This window comes from Nicotiana sylvestris, chromosome 9 (genome assembly GCF_000393655.2).
Source record: "Nicotiana sylvestris chromosome 9, ASM39365v2, whole genome shotgun sequence".
NCBI classification, from domain to species: domain Eukaryota; kingdom Viridiplantae; phylum Streptophyta; class Magnoliopsida; order Solanales; family Solanaceae; genus Nicotiana; species Nicotiana sylvestris.
Window position 1 is genome coordinate 157,112,991 of NC_091065.1, and position 19,939 is coordinate 157,132,929.

The 19,939-nt window shown below is 41.7% G+C and overlaps 2 protein-coding genes across 2 annotated transcripts; both read right to left on the bottom strand.

The window, feature by feature from the left end:
• Positions 1 to 3,804: 3,804 nt before the first annotated feature.
• On the bottom strand, positions 3,805 to 4,887 carry LOC138878472 (uncharacterized). Its single transcript, XM_070158154.1, has one exon. It carries the CDS (start codon positions 4,885 to 4,887, stop codon positions 3,805 to 3,807), a length of 1,083 nt encoding a protein of 360 aa, XP_070014255.1.
• Positions 4,888 to 5,114: 227 nt separating this feature from the next.
• On the bottom strand, positions 5,115 to 18,014 carry LOC138878473 (uncharacterized). Its single transcript, XM_070158155.1, has 3 exons — positions 17,609 to 18,014; positions 17,154 to 17,539; positions 5,115 to 5,432 (listed from the first exon to the last, which is right to left on the bottom strand). Exons 1-3 carry the CDS (start codon positions 18,012 to 18,014, stop codon positions 5,115 to 5,117), a joined length of 1,110 nt encoding a protein of 369 aa, XP_070014256.1.
• Between the last annotated feature and the right edge of the window lie 1,925 nt (positions 18,015 to 19,939).

Sequence of the window (19,939 nt, forward strand, 5' to 3'; positions counted from 1 at the left end):
CTCATAAGAAGGGGGCAGAACTTAGAATCTAAGAGAGAGTGCAAGTGCATAGAGGGGATTTTGGGGAAGGCCAAGATAGGCTGGTGGTCATACCCAACAATTAGGAGTGCTGGCACACCCCTAACCAGCCTGTTAGCCACATTGTTTGGGAGTTAGGATCCATTAAAGGATCAGGTCCAGACATGAGCAACAATTTGGATACTGCCATGCTTGAACCTTAACTCAAACACGTAAAAGGGAATAAGGGTATGGGGAATTCACACAGCAACATATGCAAAGAGAACATCATATTCAATACAGAACATAAACAACAAAGTAGACAAGATTGTTGAAACTGTAAAGCAAACACATAGGGATGAAGCCGAAAGTTGAATTAGAACATACCGGGTTCAGGGAAATAAGAAGAGAAGAGCAGTAGTAAAGCCAAATTGCAAACACACAGCCAGAAGATTTCAGAAGAGAGTAGAGTGTTGAATTGAGAATGTAGGAATGTTGAAATTGAAAGTGTTCAATAAGTGTTGTGTAAGTGTTGAACTCAAGGTCTTAAAGAGTATTGAATTGGAAGTGTCCCAAAAGAGTAGAAGGGTCGTGCCCTTTATAGTGCAGTTTGCAAGTAAGAAAAAAGTAAGAAATTAGTTTCGAAATCAATCACATAAGGTCTCCCTTCAACTAAGGGATTCTGATTTCAAACGGGCAAGATAATTAAGGAAAGATTTTGATCAAAATATTTTCCAAAGTAGTACAAGAAGGGCAGATTCACAGAAACTATTTAAGGAAAGAGTTTGATATCAACACGGTTTGTGCAAATAAGAAAAGGCAATCAATCAACAGTCAGTAAAAATCAAAAATTGAGTTTTGGTATGAATGAATCCAACCAGAAAAGGTGAAGAAACATTTAATTAAAGAAAATCAGTAACAATCAATCGATCATTATTAAAAGAAATTCTGAATCAATCACAAATTGGCAAAACCCTTTTTTGATGGAAGAATTCATCATATATAAAGTGTACAGACATGCGAATCAAGAAAGAGTTGTCATGCTAATTAGGAAAGAGTCTATCATAGAAAAGCTTAGGGTCATAACAAAGAGCTCAAATTCAATACATAGCCTCAGGATTAGTTTGAGAGAGTCCAGGGTTCCATAATAGAACCCCAGTCCACACACAAGATCAAACTCGCTGAAAACCCCCAAACCCTAGGGTTTCCCAACTCGAATCAGATGCAGAGACGAGAAGACAAATGACTGAAACAGGCTTAGAGATATCTTTCAGAGACTCATGAGAAAACAAACAGATAGGATAGTAGGTTCGAGGCAAATAGAATGTAGAACTGAGTTGAAGCATAAAGAACATGTTTTAAGAAAAGCTCAAAACTTAAGCAAGTTCAAAAGAGAAAATAGGTGATATAAATTTAAGAAACAATAGATGAAACATGTTTAGAACTCAAACAAAGATTTAGTAAAGGCAAGCAAAGGACTAAAAGCTTAATATAAAAATAGAGTAATGGAACACATAAGATAGACATGTGAGAGCATGTTATAGGAACCAGTAAAAGGAAGAATGAAGCACAATAGAAGAACATGCATAATAAGGCAAACATAAAAACAAGAGAAGAACATGCTAGGTAGGAAAAGAGAACATACAAACATAGCATAGACAAATTCACATAAAGAAAATAAGAAGAAGAGTCAGAAAACATTTTAAGATTTTTTTTTCAGAAACCCTAAATCGAAGAGAAACAAATTTTGAAAGAAAAGCTTGGGGAAAGCGTTTCAAAACTCCAGTAGAAAACAGATGTAGCATAGATATAAGAAAACAAGCAGATAAAAACCTCGAATAGCTTAGGGTTTCAGAGAACCCTAGAAATGAGAAAGGCTTGGAAGAACCTTGGCTTATGATGCCTGAATACGCCGGAGCCAGGCCGGAGAGGCCATAGAACCTTGGTTCTGTAGAGATCTGAAAGGACACCATCGAGGTCGGACCTCAAAACTTCGAACACCCAGGGTTTAATGGAGGAGGAGGGTGAGTACAGGCCATCCATGGCCTGAGAAGCCATGGATTCCGGTGAAAGAGTGGTTGAAAAGGGTAGAAGATGACTAGGGTTCCGAGGAACCTTTGAGAGAGTTTTGGGAGATGAGAGTATCCAAAGGCGGCTATCAGAATTAAATGGGGGATTAGGGTAGGGTTACGTGAATTAAAATGGTAAGGGACGATCGTGGCCATTGATCGAAACGATCAACGACCTAGATTAAAAGAAAGGCCGGGCGGGTTAGTGAACTGGTTAAGGGGGTTAGGTTAAAATTAAAATTGAGCTGGTCCAATTGGGGGTTAAGATTGGGTCAATTGGAGGCTAAAATTGAAATGTAATGGGGCTAAAATTGAAACGAAATGAGGCTAAAATTTACACAGCCAGATTTTCCCTTTTATTTTACAAAAACAGTAAAAATGATTTTGAAAGCAAATTAAAAGCATTGGATTAGTTAATAACACATAAATATTAATTTAAAAATACTAGAACCAATTTTATTATTACAAAAAGGTTAATAAATCTTAAAGTAGGCTAGAATTGCAATTATATGCAATTTTGCTTTAAAAATACCAAATAAATTTGTAAAAATATATAAAAATTAACTTAACTAAATTTTGGTGTAAATATGGGAAATAAAACAAATTATCCACCAAACTGATAATTTTGGGAATAATTATTGGTTTTTATACTGCTAAAATGAGCAATAAATTGATATTAAAAATCTTTAAAAATTGGGAAAAATACTAAAACACTTGGGCATACTTATGTATGCGTTTATATGTTATTTTGAAAGTATTTTGTGTATTTGAAAAATATACAGGAAAAAATTGGGTATCAACATTCTACCTGCACATCATTCAACAAACAAGAAACGATTACCGGTAAAGTATCATTTGAGCCAATAAATTTATACCTCAAGTGTGGTGGAAGTGGTTTGAGCTCTAATTGTGGTGGCTCAATAATAGAAGGTTTTGCAGGAGGAGTGGCTCTATTCTCCAAGTAGAGAGAGAGCTTTGCCGGAGCATATGTGTAGGAACCAAGCCCCTCCAATGCATTTACCGATTCCATATATCCTTCCATATCTTCACCATCAAAGTTCACCAAAATAGCCGTCAACGCCTCACCGAGGCATTGTTCTTCCATCTTCATTTCAACCGCATCTTCCACTTCATCCACTACAACAATCACCGAGATGCTCTCATATTCATGTGGTAGTTTCATACCCTTGCTTGCTTGGAATGTAACATCTTCATCATTTACACAAAATTTGATCTCATTTTGTTCCGAATCCATTAGTGCTATTCCTGTGGCTAGGAATGGTCTCCCCAAAATGATAGAGATCTCTTTGTCAACCGCACAATCAAGGATTACGAAATCTGCGGGTAAATGAAACTTTCCCACTTTAACAAGCACATCATCAACAATTCCAACCGGTCTCTTTATGGAAAGATCGGCCATTTGAAATCTCATACTTGTGGGCTTTGGCATACCTAACCCTGCCTACTTGTAAATGGCAAGAGGCATCAAGTTGATGCTAGCCCCATTATCACAAAGGGCTCTTGCAAAATCATGTGCCCCAATAGTACAAAGAATGGTGAAAGTTCCCGGGTCTTTTTCTTTTGAACGGTAGATATTGCAATGATGGAACTAGCCCGGTGAGTCACATTCACCACTTCATTTTTGGTGGTTCTCTTCTTGGTAATCAAGTCTTTCAAATATTTAGCAAAACCCAACATCTCTTGAAATGCTTCCACAAATGGAATATTCAACCGATAATTACTTGAGAATGTCATAGAGCTTTTCGAGTTTGCTATCCTCAACCTTCCTAGAAAGTCTTTGAGGGAATGGAGGAGGAGGTCTAGGAATAGGTGGTAGAGTTTTTGATGTCTCTTTTACCTTTTCCATTACCTCTTCCCGGCTTTCTTGTTGCACTTTCAACTCTTCCGGGACCTTTTCAAATTCAACAACACTTGGCTCTTCAACCTCAACTTCATGATTGGACTCTTGAACTTCAACCACTTGCTCACTCCCTCCTTGTAGTACCTTCCCACTCCGAGTAGTAATTGACATGACATGAGAAGTTGGACCACTCCTACTACCCTTGGGGTTCGCAATTGTGTCACTTGGAAGTGTCCCTTTTTGCTTCGGATTTTTTTCCTTAGAGAGGTCTCTTATTTGCATCTCCAATTTTTGAATGGATGCAGTATAAGAACCAACAAGCTCGGTCATATTCCTCATAGAAGTGTCAGACTTCTCTTGATTTTGCAATACCCGTTCAAGTATGTTTTCCAACTTAGATTCACTTGAGGAACCTTGATTTGAATATTGACCCTTTGGAGGCACATAAGGGTTTGAACTCCGTTTTGGGAAGTTGTTTTTGTTGTTCCAATTACCTTTATTTGAGCCGCCTTGGTCATTTCGCCACTGTTGGTTGCCTTGCCCTTGCGGGTGAGGCCTCCATTGACTTTGTTGTCCTTGACCTTGGTATTGTTGCCTTTGATAACCTCCTTGAGAGTTGTTGACATAGTTTGCTTCCTCAAAGTCTTCATTTGATATGGGTTGCACATCTTCCACCACATTTACTTTCTTCATTTGGCTTTCTGTGAACATCTTTGTCAACACATTAACATTTGTGGCAAGCCCTGCAATCACTTGATCTCTCTCTTGGTTTTCCTTGATCATGGTGGTCAAGGAAGGAGATCCATATGCAATTCCACCTGTGGTGTCCTCTGAGTGCCATGCTTGATTATGCTTTGCCATTTTGTCAAGTATTTGTGTGACCCTTGCCAATGATTTGTTAATGAAAGATCCGTCAGCTGCATTCTTGGCTATAGATTGGTTCATAGGATCCAAGCCCATGTAGAATTTTTCCAACAAGATAGAATCCGGAAAACCATGGTTGGGAGACCTCACCAACTATAACTTGAACCGATCCCATGCCTCATGTAGATGTTCTCCCGTACTTGCTTGAAAAATAAAATTTTATCCCAGAGCTCAAACTTCATACTTTGCGGGAACCATTTAGCTAAGAATGCTCAGACAAGTTCGGGCCAAGAATCAATGGAGTTTGGTGGCATATTTTGAAGCTAATTCCTTGCATCCCCAGCTAGTGAGTACTTGAAGCACCTCAACCTTAGAGCATCATCAGAGACGTTGTTCTGCTTATGCATCGCACACACACCCAAGAAGTTTCTAAGGTGGTGTGTCGGATCATCATCAGTGGAATTCCTGAAAAACCCCTCCGCTTTGAGCATAAGGATTAAACCATGTTCCACCTTGAAAGTTGCAGCGCTCACGACCGGAGGTACAATAGCATTTGTATCATCAATGTACTCCTCTATGTCCGCAAAAGGATTTTCTTCCATTTTTGCCTCCATTTCTTCTTCACATTCGGCCATGTTTTCCTATCAACACCAAGCAAAGTGTGATGAAAAAGAATAAGACGTAAAGTAAGGCACACACTAATTAGTAATTTTAAAACTGTATTCCCCGGCAACGGCGCCAAAATTTGATACGCTCAAATTATAATTTAATTAAATAGTGTAAGGCGGTCGGTGTCAAATATAATAACCCAACATGGTTAGGGTTGAATCCCATAGGGAATAGGTGTGAAAAGGTTACTCAAATAGTGTGTTACTTGACTAAAGTCGTAATTCTATTCGGTTAATGGTAACAAGAGTATGAAATGATTTTGGTTTGAAGAAATAGCTAATTGTAATGTTGAGAATGTAAATAATTTGATTAAAGAAACCAAGGTTGTGTCCCCTTCAATGAAGTGTAATGCTATCGTTGTTAATATGATATATTTCTAATGGAAGGTTCTTTTGATATGCAAATGATTTCTAAATGACTACCCAATATTTTCCAATAGTTGGGTAGTATTTACTCTTTATGATTTTTCCAAATATAAAAGAGTTGCAATTAAGAACAACCAATATATGCCAAATAAAACCCACTTATTCCTAAGCGATTCTATTAAATAAGGTTTAAAGCCTTGAGTCTTTGATATTTACTTCTACCAAATTCTAACCCACTTTCCCAAGCAAAGTAAGAATTTAATGGCACTTGTTAACGTTTGCAACCACCAACAATAAATGAAGAATGAGAAATAAATAAATATCAACCAACCATTATACATATATTCAATGTTAAACACCCATTAACATAACACTCATTTAAGGTCCACAACCTTAGTATTTAAAGTTAGCTACACGTACTAGAATACAAAAGGATGAGAATGTTTAATGCCATAAAGCTTACAAAGTGCAAGATTCTTGACCCAAAAGTTTCCAAAAGAGAGTAATAATAAAGCCTTGTATTGTAGCTCCAAAATCAGACAAGATACCCCCACAAAACCCCAATAAATCTTTTTATAGCGGTTCAAAACTCAGGACAAAAATCGGACAAAAATATCCTTTTCGGTTAAATATGCGACCGCATATCTGTCGCATAACAAACATGCGGTCCGCATTCTTGAATAGCCATCGCATCTTCGAACCCTAGTTTCCAAACCTTCATCGCATTCATGTTCTACGGTCCGCATTACAAATATGCGATCGCATTTTGCATCGCATTTTCCACCTTCAAAAACCTTCATGATGAGTTTGCGGTCCATTATGTGGCTCACAAATAGGTTATGCGATCGCAGACTGGACCGCATTTCTTGCACTAGACTTTGCCCAACAATCTGTTGTGGTTTGCGATTCCCTTGAGCATTATGCGGCCCGCATGTTGGATTTGTGGTCCGCATTTCTACATTTTCGATGCATTTTGCTCTTTTCTTGTCTTTTTTGTGGCTTTTTTATTCCATTTCCATGCTCTTAAGTCCTTAAACCTCATACACTGCAAAAATACTAAAATAACATAAGTATAAAACATAATTGCATCTAAAACAAGCTAAAATCTAGGCAATTTGTATTAAATGTGCCGAAATTCTCCGGCACGTCAACTGTGTCATAGTATGTAGTTCGTTTCAGTGATTTGGCTAGACATGAACCGACCTTGGTTTCTACAATTCAAGAGAGGGTTCGTTGGTTTATTGAGGGACTCCATCCCAGCATCAGGACTAGCACGGACCGGGAGTTAGAGATGGATATTTCATACCATCAGATTGCGAGTATTGTTAGGAGAGTGGAGGGAATGCTTGATCGGGAGAGGAGAGAGAGGTTAAGAGGTCTCAAGAGACTGGTTCTTACTCTAGTGCTCGTGCACCAGCTACAGTTCGACATTGTAGGGGCTTTGTGGGTCGCCCTGTTCATTCAGCTCTTTCAAATGCTAGTGGTATTCTGGCTACTTCTAGGCCCCATGAGCCTTATTGTGTGCCGCCAGTATTTAGTGTACCTCTTGCACGGGGTGTTTTCAGTAGTTAGTCTAGCAGACCTGGCCCGAGCCAGCCACAGTAGCCATGCCCTCCGAAAGCTTATTTTGAGTATGGCAACACTCGCCATATGGTGAGGGATTTCCCCAGACTTAGAAGGGGTGCACCTCCACAGACTTCTCAGCCATAACGTGCTCTACAGGGTCCTCAGGCTATGATTACAGTACCAACTACCACTCCACCTTCTCAGCCAGCTTGAGGTGGAGGCCGGAGAGGAAAAAGTCGCAGGAGAGGCCAGATACTATGCTCTTCTTGCTCGTACAGAGGCAGTTTCTTCCGACTCTATCGTTATAGGTATCGTCCCAGTGTGTCATAGAGATTCGTCAGTTTTATTCTATCCGGGCTCCACTTATTCCTATGTGTCATCTTATTTTGGTATGTATTTGGGTGTATCCCGTGATTTTATGAGTTGTCCTGTTTATGCGTCTACACCCGTGGGAGATTCTACTATTGTTGACCATGTGTATCGGTCGTTTTTGGTTTTTATTAGTGGTTTTAAGACTAGAGCCGATTTATTATTGCTCAGCGTGGTAGATTTTGAGATTATCTTGGACATGGAATGGTTGTCGGCCCATTATGCTATTCTTGATTGTCACGCCAAGATCGCGATGCTAGCTATGCCAGGCTAACCGTGGTTAGAGTGGAGGGGTAACTTAGATTACACTCCCAGCAGAGTTATTTCATTTCTTAAAGCTCAACTTGTCACGACCCAATCCCCGAACCCGGTCGTGATGACGCCTCTCGTGAAGACAAGGCCAGCCAAACCACAACGGAACACCCCTTTTAAATAGTTAATCATCATCAACAACAGTAACATATAATATAATATTCATAAATTACAGAATTTAACGATAATAACAGCAAGAACCATCCCGACATAGCCCAAACCGGGGTGTCACAAGTCATGAGCTACTATAGAATCTGCTATAGGTCTACAAGTACAGAATCCGATACAACAGTCTGAAGAAAAACATAAATGATAGAGTTTAAGAGATACAAGGGGCTGCAGACGTCAACAACTACCTCATAACTCCAAATCACTGCCTAGCCTGGAAGGAATCAGCGCTTAGGTGCGGACTCTACTATACCTGAATCTGTACACACGGTGCAGGGAGTAATGTGAGTACTCCGACATAGTGAGTAATAATTACAAATAATGGCTGAAAGTATGAAAACATGTAAAGGCACAAAGTTATTCCTTATCAAGCAGTAAAATCACTTAAAACAGTAAATCAGTGAAGAAATCAAATGATATTCCTTTTTAAAACAAGTAAAACAGGTAATTTAACAGGTAATTAACAAGTAGAAATTTGCCCCCCGGGCACAGTATCAATCGCTCAGCATAGTATCAGCCCCTCGGGCTCACTCTCAGTACAGTATCAGCCCTTCGGGCTACCTCACAATGACTCAGCATAATGGTCAGCCATTGTTACCTGACCAAATTGCATCATACAGTGTCATTGTTACCACTGTTTCAAATCACATGGATACCCGCGCTCACTGTTGGTTTGCAGACTCCGGAGGGGCCCCTTACGGCCCAAGCGCTATATCAAGCCACCTCGTGGCATCATCACTCAACATATCCTCACATCACTCAAGCCACTGCATGGCATAAATAGTATCTTAGGCCCTCGGCCTCATATCCTCACATATAGCCTTCGGCCTCACTCAGTCCAGAAATCATCATAAGCCCCTTGGGCATTAGTAAAACAGTAGTTCTCAGCCCAAAACATGATGTAGAAATATCATTTAAGTTTCAAATCTGAGTAAAAGTGGCTGAGTTTGTAAAACAATAGATATCAACAGGACTGAGTTCAAATAATAAGTCAAGCAGTAAGGAAACAGTGATAAAAATCCCCGGAGGGTTCAAATAATTGGCACGAAGCCCAAATCATGATGATAACAAATGAATGTCAGTCAAATATTTAGTAAAGTCATCAATCGGGATGGACCAAGTCACAATCCCCAGTAGTGAAAGACCCCACGATCATCATCCAGTGCGTATCTTGCCTCAATATAGCACTACGATGTGCAATCCGGGGTTTCAAACCCTCAGGACATCATTTACAACCATTACTCACCTCGAACTGGCTAATTCTCTAGCTCGCAACGCCTTTGCCCCTCGAATTGGCCTCTACGCGCGTCGAATCTATCCAAAATCAGAACAAATACGTCACAATATGCTAAGGGAACAAAGCCCAAGTGAAAACATTTGAAAAATATCAAAAATCTCGAAATTAACAAAACCCGATCCCCGGGCCCACGTCTCGGAATCGGGTAAAATTTACATTCTCATAATCCTCATACCCTCACGAGTCTAACCATACCAAAATTATGCAATTCTGATACCATTTGGTCCTTCAAATCATCATTTTACATTTTTGAAAGGTTTCACAATTTTCTTCCCAAATTCCATCTCAAATCCCGAATTAAATGATGAATTCAGTGATAGATTCATGTATTCTAGCCAAATCTGAGTTAAAATCACTTACCCCATTGAATTTCTTCAAAAACCTTCGAAAAATCGCCAAAATCTGAGCTCTCTGGGTCAAAATATTAAATAAAACCCAAAACCTCATATTTATAGGTACTCCTCAGGTATCAGCTACTGCGGGCCGCACCAAAACTCATGCGGTCCGCGCAAGCCAGAGCGGTCCGCGCAAAGGCAACGTGCGGCCCTCTACTGTGACAGACTTTAGTATTTTGGCCATAATCTTTACTACAGATTTCCAAATTTCGATATCTTTACCTTTCTGAAAACTATACACGAAGGGCTACAACTTTTGTTTTTGAATCACCTCAAAATTACTTGTTGATCAAAAGATATAAGCTTACGAAGTAGGACCAGCAGATCGTTCCCCACCGCGGCCGCACACCATTTTGTGTGGTCCGCATGACACCTACCGCGGCCGCGGCCGCTTTTGTGCAGGCCGCGCAGCACTCACCGCGGGCGCACTCATTTTTGTGTGGACCGCATGGGTGAGATCTGGGGCCTGCAACCCTTTTAGAACTACTACAGCTATGATTTTTGCACTAAAACATCCCGGAACCTACCCGGAACTCCCGGAACGTCAAACCAATTGTACCAACACATCTCATGGAATCGTTCAAACTTGCTCAAAACTTCGGAGCGCTCACAACAACATCAAATCACCAATTTAACATAGGATTCAGGCCTAAGAACTCCAAGAACTCTTAAATTATGCTTTCGATCACAAGGTCTATCAAATCTCGTCCGAATGACCTGAAATTTTGCACACACATCCCAAATGACACAATGAAGCTACTGCAACTCTCGGAATTCCATTCCGACCCCTATATCAAAATCTCGCCTATCAACCGGAATTTTCCAAAATATCAATTTCGCCAATTCAAGCCTAAATCTTCTCTACAACTCCAAAACCTATTTCGATCTCGTTCCTAAGTCACAAATCACCTCCCGAAGCTAACCGAATCCTCGGAACTCACTTCCGAGCCTTTTAACACTTAAGTCAACATCTGGTTGACTTTTCCAACTTAAGCCTTCTTAAAAGAGACTAAGTGTCTCATTTCTTAACAAATCCTCTCCGAACTCGAACTAATAAACTCGATCACATAAAACACGGATAACGAAGCATAAAGAAGCTGAAATGGGGGAAATGGAGCGGTAACTCATGAGACGACTGGCCGAGTCATCACATCCTCCCCAACTTAAACAAACGTTCGTCCTCGAACGAGTCAAGAAACATACCTGAAGCCTCAAACAGATGAGGATATCTGCTTCGTATCTCCCGCTCGGTCTCCCAGGTAGCCTTCTCCACGGGCCGACCTCTCCACTGCACCTTCACTGAAACTATATCCTTTTACCTCAACTTTCGAACCTAGCGACCCAAAATAGGTACTGGCTCCACATCAAAGGTCAAATAATCATCCAACCGAACCGTGTTGTAGTCCAAAACATGTGACAGATCCCCACTATACTTCCGGAGCATAGAAACATGAAATATCGGATGCACACTAGACAAGCTGGGGGCAAAGCAAGCTCATAAGCCACCTCCCCAATCCTCTGCAGCACCTTAAAAGGCCCAATGAACCGAGGACTCAACTTGCCCTTCTTCCCAAATCTCATAACACCCTTCATGGGCGAAACCTTCAGCAAGACCTTCTCACCGACCATGTAGGACACATCTCGAACCTTCCGATCCGCATAACTCTCCTGACGTGACTGCGCTGTACGAAGACTCTCCTAAATCACCTTCACCTTCTCTAAGGCATCCTGAACCAAATCTGTCCCCAATAGCCTAGCCTCGCCGGGCTCGAACCAACCAACCGGAGATCTATACCGCCTCACGTACAAAGCCTCATATGGAGCCATCTGAATACTCGACTGGTAGTTGTTGTTGTAAGCAAACTCTGCAAGTGGTAGAAACTTATCCCATGAACCTCTAAAGTCAATAACACAAGCACGCAACATGTCCTCCAATATTTGAATAGTACGCTCGGACTGTCCGTCCGTCTGAGGATGAAACGTTGTGCTCAACCCTACCTGAGTACCCAACGCTCTCTGCACGGCTCTCCAAAACTACGAAGTAAACTGAGTACCTCTATCTGAGATCATGGAAACAGGAACGCCATGCAACCGAACAATCTCTCGGATATAAATCCCTGCCAACCGCTCTGAAGAATAGGTAGTACATATAGGAATGAAGTGCGCAGACTTGGTCAGCCGATCCACAATTACCCAAATAGCATCGAACTTCTTCAAAGTCCGAGGAAGTCCAACCACAAAGTCCATAGTGATTCTCTCCCACTTCCACTCTGGAATAACTATCTGCTGAAACAAGCCACCCGGTCTCTGATGCTCATACTTCACCTGCTGACAGTTGAGACACCGAGCTACAAATCCCACAATATTTTTCTTCATTCTTCTCCACCAATAGTGCTGCCTCAAATCCTGATACATCTTCGCGGCACCCGGATGAATGGAATACCGCGAGCTATGGGCCTCCTCCAGAATCAGCTCTCTAAGCCCATCCACATTGGGCACACAAATCCGGCCCTGCATCCTCAACACACTATCATCACCGACGGTCACATCTCTGGAATTATCATGCTGGACTCTGTGATGCGATCATATAAAGAAGACCGAGAAACCACACAAGCCAACACCCGACTGGGCTCCGAAATATCCAACCTCACGAACCAATTGGCCAAGACCTGAACATCAACTGCAAGAGGTCTCTCCCCAACTGGAATATATGTCAAACTCCCCATACTCACTGCCTTTCGGCTCAAAGCATCGGCCACCACATTGGCCTTTCCCGAATGGTACAATATAGTGATATCATAATCCATAGGCAACTCCAACCATCTCCGCTGCCTCAAATTAAGGTCATTTTGCTTGAACAAATGCTGAAGACTGCGATGATCAGTGAACACCTCACAAGATATGCCATACAAGTAATGCCTCCAAATCTTCAATGCGTGAACTATGACAGCCAACTCCAAATCATGAACGGGGTAGTTCTTCTCATGGGGCTTTAACTGTCGAGAAGCATAAGCAATAACTCTACCCTCCTGCATCAACACACAACCAATCCCAACTCTTGAAGCATCACAATACACAGTATATGAACCTAAAGCTAATGGCAAAACCAACACTGGAGTTGTGGTCAAGGCTGTCTTGAGCTTCTGAAAGCTCTCCTCACACTTATCCGACCATACGAATGGAGTACCCTTCTGAGTCAACTTGGTCAAGGGCGATGCAATGGATGAAAATCCCTGAACAAACCGGCGATAATAGCCTGCTAACCCAAGAAAGCTATGAATCTCTGTGGCTGAGGATGGTCTGGGCCAACTCTGAACCGCCTCTATCTTCTTCGGATCAACATGTATACCCTCGCTGGACACCACGTGCCCCAAGAAGGCCACTAAACTGAGCCAAAACCCACACTTGGAGAATTTTGCATAAAGCTTCTCCTCCCTCAGTCTCTGCAACACAACTCTCAAATGCTCTGCGTGCTCCTCCTGACTACGCGAGTACACCAGAATATCATCAATGAATACAATAACGAACGAATCCAAATAAGGCCGAAATACACTGTTCATAAAATGCATGAATGCTACTGGGGCATTGGTTAGCCCGAAGGACATAACAAGAAACTCATAATGACCATATCTGGTCCTGAAAGCAGTCTTAAGAATATCTGAATCCCAGATATTCAACTGGGGATAACCCGAACGGAGATCAATCTTGGAGAACACCCTCGCTCTCTGAAGCTGATCAAATAAATCATCAATGCGAGGCAAAGGATACTTGTTCTTGATTGTTACTTTGTTCAATTGCCTATAATCAATGCACATTCTCATCGTGCCATCCTTCTTCTTCACAAACAAAATCGGTGCACCCCAAGGGGACACACTAGGCTGAATGAACCCCTTATCTAGGAGTTCCTGAAGTTGTTCTTTCAATTCTTTCAACTCTGCTGGTGCCATACGATATAGCGGAATAGAAATGGTCTGAGTGACCGGCACCAGGTCAATACCAAAATCAATATCCCTGTCCGGTGGCATGCCCGACAGGTCTGCAGGAAAAACATCGGGAAAATCCCTCACAACTGGGACAGAATAAATACTAGGAGTCTCAGCTCCAACATCCCTCACAAATGCTAGATATAAAAGGCAACCCTCCCAACCATATGTTGGGCCTTCAAGAAAGAGATCACTCTACTAGGGATATAATCAGTCACACCACGCCACTCGATCCGCGGTACACCCGGCATAGCCAAAGTGACTGTCTTAGCATGACAGTCTAGAATAGCACGACACGGAGATAGCCAATCCATGCCCAAAATGACATAAAAATCCACCATGCTCAATAGCAATAGATCCACTCGGGTCTCCAGACCCCCAATAGTCACCACACATGACCGGTACACACGGTCTACAACAATAGTATCGCCCACCGGGGTAGATACATGAACAGGTAAAGCAAGAAACTCATGGGGCATACCTAAATAACGATCAAAGTATGATGACACATAAGAAAAAGGTGGAACTGGGATCGAATAATACCGAGGCATCTCTGTGGCAGACTGGAACAATATAGCTCTTAACCGTGCAATCAACTTAATTAATAGCAAACTCCCCAACTTGGATCAAAGCCATATAACAAAACGCACTCAATAAATCATAACGCACATACTCTATTGTTGTTGTAATACCATAGTGAGATCGAACTCACTCATTCATAAGCTTGTGGAAACACAAATAATCTAGAATTTTAAGTCTTCTGCAATTCTTGCATTCACTCACACAACAGTTAAGCCCACTCTCTAGGAAGCACAATTTAGATTTGAACGCATATTCTTCACTTGTAAATGAGATCTTCTAATAGACAACATAATGATCACACTACCTTAGAACACTCTACAGGAGATAACCCACCTGTTTTGCCTCCAATTAACATTTTGTATACCTTCCACTGTCATACACATTACACAGTCACTTAATCTTCCTGAGTCTAAACTCATACCGTAACATGAAATTTACTTCATTCCAAATAGGAGACATGAAAAGATTATTCACGCGCCCATAACTCGGGGCTACACATCCAATTACAATGGAGATCAAACACTTAATGGTTCATCTATCATCCAACAGACCTTCCTCGCCACTTCTGAGTCATATAGATATACTAACATACTCATCACGTAGCTATCCAGCCGTCATTAAAACCAATAGGGGCAATACCGAACATATAAGTTCAAAACACTTGCTCACACAATCAACACCTCGGTGCTCAAGCCATAGGCAAAGATCCGACCTCAAGTCCTCCAGACCAGCCCAACATCTACTCATAGAGATCACATCTCGCCCCTCGATCGGGGAATCACAAGTTGTTGATGCACATCTACTGAGCGCGCACACGCGCATACGAACATGTGGAAGGAATTTCAAGAGTTACTTTTCAAGCTGAATCAAGGACGCACGTTAAGAATTCAAGAATGTGAAGTTTTTTTCTAAAGGTTCTGCAGCCTATCAATGATAAATACAGACGTCTCCGTACCGATCCGCGAGACTCTACTAAACCTGCTCATGACTCGTGAGACCTAAGTAACCTAGGCTCTGATACCAACTTATCACGACCCAATCCCCGAACCCGGTCGTGATGGCGCCTCTCGTAAAGACAAGGCCAGCCAAACCAAAACGGAACACCCCTTTTAAACAGTTAATCATCATCAACAATAGTAATATATAATATAATATTCATAAATTGCGGAATTTAACGATAATAACAGCAGGAACCATCCCAACACAGCCCAAACCGGGGTGTCACAAGTCATGAGCTACTATAGAATCTGCTATAGGTCTACAATTACGGAATCCAATACAACGGTCTGAAGAAAAACATAAATGATAGAGGATAAGAGAGACAAGGGGTTGCGTACGTCAACAGCTACCTGGTAACTCCAAATCACTGCCTAGCCTGGAAGGAATCAGCGCTTAGGTGCGGACTTTGCTATACCTGAATGTGCACACACGGTGCAGGGAGTAATGTGAGTAGTCCAACTCAGTGAGTAATAATTACAAATGATGGCTGAAAGTATGAAAACGCATAAAGGCACAAAGCAATTCCATATCAAGCAGTAAAATCACTTAAAGCAGTAAATCAGTGAAGAAATCAAATGATGTTCCTTTTTAAAACAAGTAAAACAGGTAATTTAATAGGTAATTAACAAGTAGAAATCTGCCCCTCGGGCACAGTATCAATCGCTCAGCATAGTATCAGCCCATCGGGCTCACTCTCAATACAGTATCAGCCCCTCGGGCTACCTCATAATCACTCAGCATAATGGTCAGCCATTGTTACCTGACCAAATTGCATCATACAGTGTCATTGTTACCACTGTTTCAAATCACATGGGTACCCGCACTCACTGTGGGTGTGCAGACTCCGGAGGGGCCCCTTACGACCCAAGCGCTATATCAAGCCACCTCGTGGCATCATCACTCATCATATCCTCACATCAGTCAAGCCACCGCATGACATAAATAGTATCTCAGGCCCTCGGCCTCATATCACTCAGCATATCCTCACATATGGCCCTCGGCCTCACTCAGTTCAGAAATCATCATAAGCCCCTTGGGCATTAGTAAATCGGTAGTTCTCAGCCCAAAACATGATGTAGAAATATCATTTAAGTTTCAAATCTGAGTAAAAGTGGCTGAGTTTGTAAAACAATAGATATCAACAGGACTGAGTTCAAATAATAAGTCAAGCAGTAAGGAAACAGTGATAAAAATCCCCCGAGGGTTCAAATAGTTAGCACGAAGCCTATATATGGCAATCAGCCCCAATAGATAATATTAAATAACCTAGTCAGCCACTCCAAGCCTGCTCTACCCGCATATCTCCAAAACTCCACTGGAATCTCGTCTGGTCTGGTTGTTTTGCCCCGACTCATCTTACCCATCGCACCCACGACCTCGTCAATCTTAATGAGTCTACAATACCAAAAGTCGCAGTGACTCTCAGATTTCCCCAATTGCCCTAACACGATGTTTCCATCCCCCTCTTTATTCAGAAGTTTATGAAAGTATGACTGCCATCTTTGCCTAATCTGAGCCTCTTCTATCTATATTTGACCGTCCTCATCTTTGATGCACCTCACTTGATCCGGGTCGCGATCCTTCTTCTCTCTCGATTTGGCCAACCGAAATAACTTCTTGTCCCCACATTTGCCCCCAAGTTCCTCGTACAGCCGACCAATGCAGCAGTCTTAGCCTCTGTGACCGCTAATTTCACCTCATTCTTAGCCTCATTATATTTTTCTCTTTTCGCTCTCCTCTGATCCTCGTTGGTGCTCTCTACTAACTTAATGTAAGCTGCTTTCTTGGCCTCCACTTTACCTTGGACCACGTCATTCCACCACCAATCGCCTCGATGCCTGCTAGAGTAACCTTTTGGAACTCCTAACACCACTATTGTTGCCTTCCTTATGCAGTCCACCGTCACCGTCCACATAGCACTAGAGTCCCCATCACTCTTCCAGGAACCCATAGTCGTCAGCTGCCCCTCCAACTCCCGTATATTATCCTTAGACAAAGTCCCCACCTGATCCTCGACTGACCCCGTACAAACCTCTTCTTCCTCTTCACCAAGATACTGACGTCTATCACTAGAAACCTATGTTGAGTTGCGAGGTACACACGCGGGCTCACCTTGCAATCCTCGCATAACCCCTATCACACCTCTTAAGGAGGAGATAGTCTGAGTCTTAGCCATCATACCCCAGAAAGTAACCAACTGTTCCTTCCTCTTGGGGAACATACAGTTCACGTTCACCAACTCAAAAGCTCTAGTGTAATCCAACAGTGAGGTACCTTCCCGGTTCCTATCACCAAAGTTGAAGCCACCGTGCACCTCAACATAGCCACCAGCAGATGACCTAATATGACCATTGAAATACCTTCCTATGAATAACTTCTCCATATGCGGAATACCCCGCACCCCTTCATCCAGCGCCTCCCAGAAGCGCCTTTTAACCTCCTCGTCCAAGCCCGTTTGCGGTGCGTAAGCGCTAATGACATTCAGAGTGCTCCCTCCAACTACAACCTCAATTGTCATCAATCTATCATCCACCCTTCTAACCTCTACCACTGACTCTCCGAGCTCCTTGTCCACCAGAATGCCCACTCCGTTGTTGCCCTACACGACTTCGAAGAACCATAATTTATACCAGTCTACATTCCTCGCCCTTGAACCTACCCATCTAGTCTCCTGCACACATGCTATATTGACCCTCCTCTTCTAGAGAATCTTCGCCAGCTCTATAGACTTACCCTTTAACGTCCCTATATTCCTCGATCCAATTCAAAATATCTAAATCCTTTACATTTCCCAAGGATTTGTAGTACAACTCATGAGCTTCTAAGATTAGAATTTATAAAGCTTGTACGAAACAAATATATCATCTGTTCGAAATGTATATAACTAGATTTTTATAAATCTAAGGCTACCATGAACAAAAGGAAGCTACAACCGGAACGCAGGTACTTCTTCAATTCCAGCTCCCATCTATCACATCAACATCAGCATCCAATATCTGCACGCAAGGTGCAGAAGTGTAGTATGAGTACAACCGACCCCATGTACTCAATAAGTAACAAACCTAACCTTAGGTTGAAAGTAGTGATGAGCTGAAACCAAGGTCGGGGTCCAACACCAATAGCCAACAACAGTTCATAACAGCATAATGAAAATAATAAAAGAAGTAACTCAGAGATAAAATGCTCAGCTCATCACAGTTCCAGAAAATAGGCATGTTTTCAAGTATATCAGGAAAACCTAAATCTTTTTCCGAACTTGCCAAAAATATAAGTAAGTTTGAAAACAGTGATTTCTCCCAAAATCCTTTCCACAATAAGTAAGATGTTTCATTTTTCTAGATAACAAGAGTAAACACATCTCTATGTCTGTATGCCAATATGCGTTAGAAGTCATGAATGACGTGATACTGTACAACATGAGGAAAATATGTCTCTATGCCTGTATGTCATATGTGTATCTCAATGCAATGTATATCAGAGATGAACTCATGTACTCACACTCTTAGAGTACCCAACTTCTCCATCTCACACTTTCCACTCATCATGCTCAATTACTCCAAATGCTCATTCGCTCAGTACTATATATGGCGAATCCAGCCTGGGGAAGATCAATCTCGAATATATACATAGCAACTGACTGTCAGTCACTCAGTACTGTATAAGGATAATGCACCTAGGAAGATTCTTCCCCAAATATAAATGCTTTAGATAATATCCATGTCCAGGGAAGATCCATCCAACAATATAAATCAACCGCGCTCATTGGGGGTGAGTGCAAACTCTGGAGGGGCTCGTTAAGCTTAAACGCTATATCAAGCCAATTATGGCATAAATCAATTATACTCGTTGCGACGTGAAAACCGATCCACATATATACAACCATAAGGATCATTGCGGTGTACAACCCGATCCACATATATACATATATCATCATTCACAGCTCAGGTCCTCGGCCTTATTCTGTCATCAAAATCTCTAGTCTCTCGGGCTCACAATGCCATAAAACTAGCCTAAAATAATGATATGATGTGCCAATAAATAGCAACAGTGACTGAGATATGATATGAAATGAATGAACATAACTAAGTATGAAATTGCAATTTAAACAAATAATTCAACAGCAATCCGACCTCGGTGGGTCACAACAGAATAAGCATGTAGTCTAGACATGGTTTCTAATATGGATCATAGCTCAATATCTCTAGAATGTAGAGATTTTAAGGTTACAGATAAGATCAGGTGAATACAAAGTACCACAAAAATAACGGAGTCATAATTCACACGGTGTATGCCCATACACCCGTCACCTAGCATGTGCGTCACCTCAACACCAAAACACATAACACGTAATTTAGGGTTTTATACCCTCAGCACCAAGTTTAGAAGTGTTACTTACCTCGAACAAGCTAAATCCAGTACCTAGCAAGCCAAACAATGCTAACA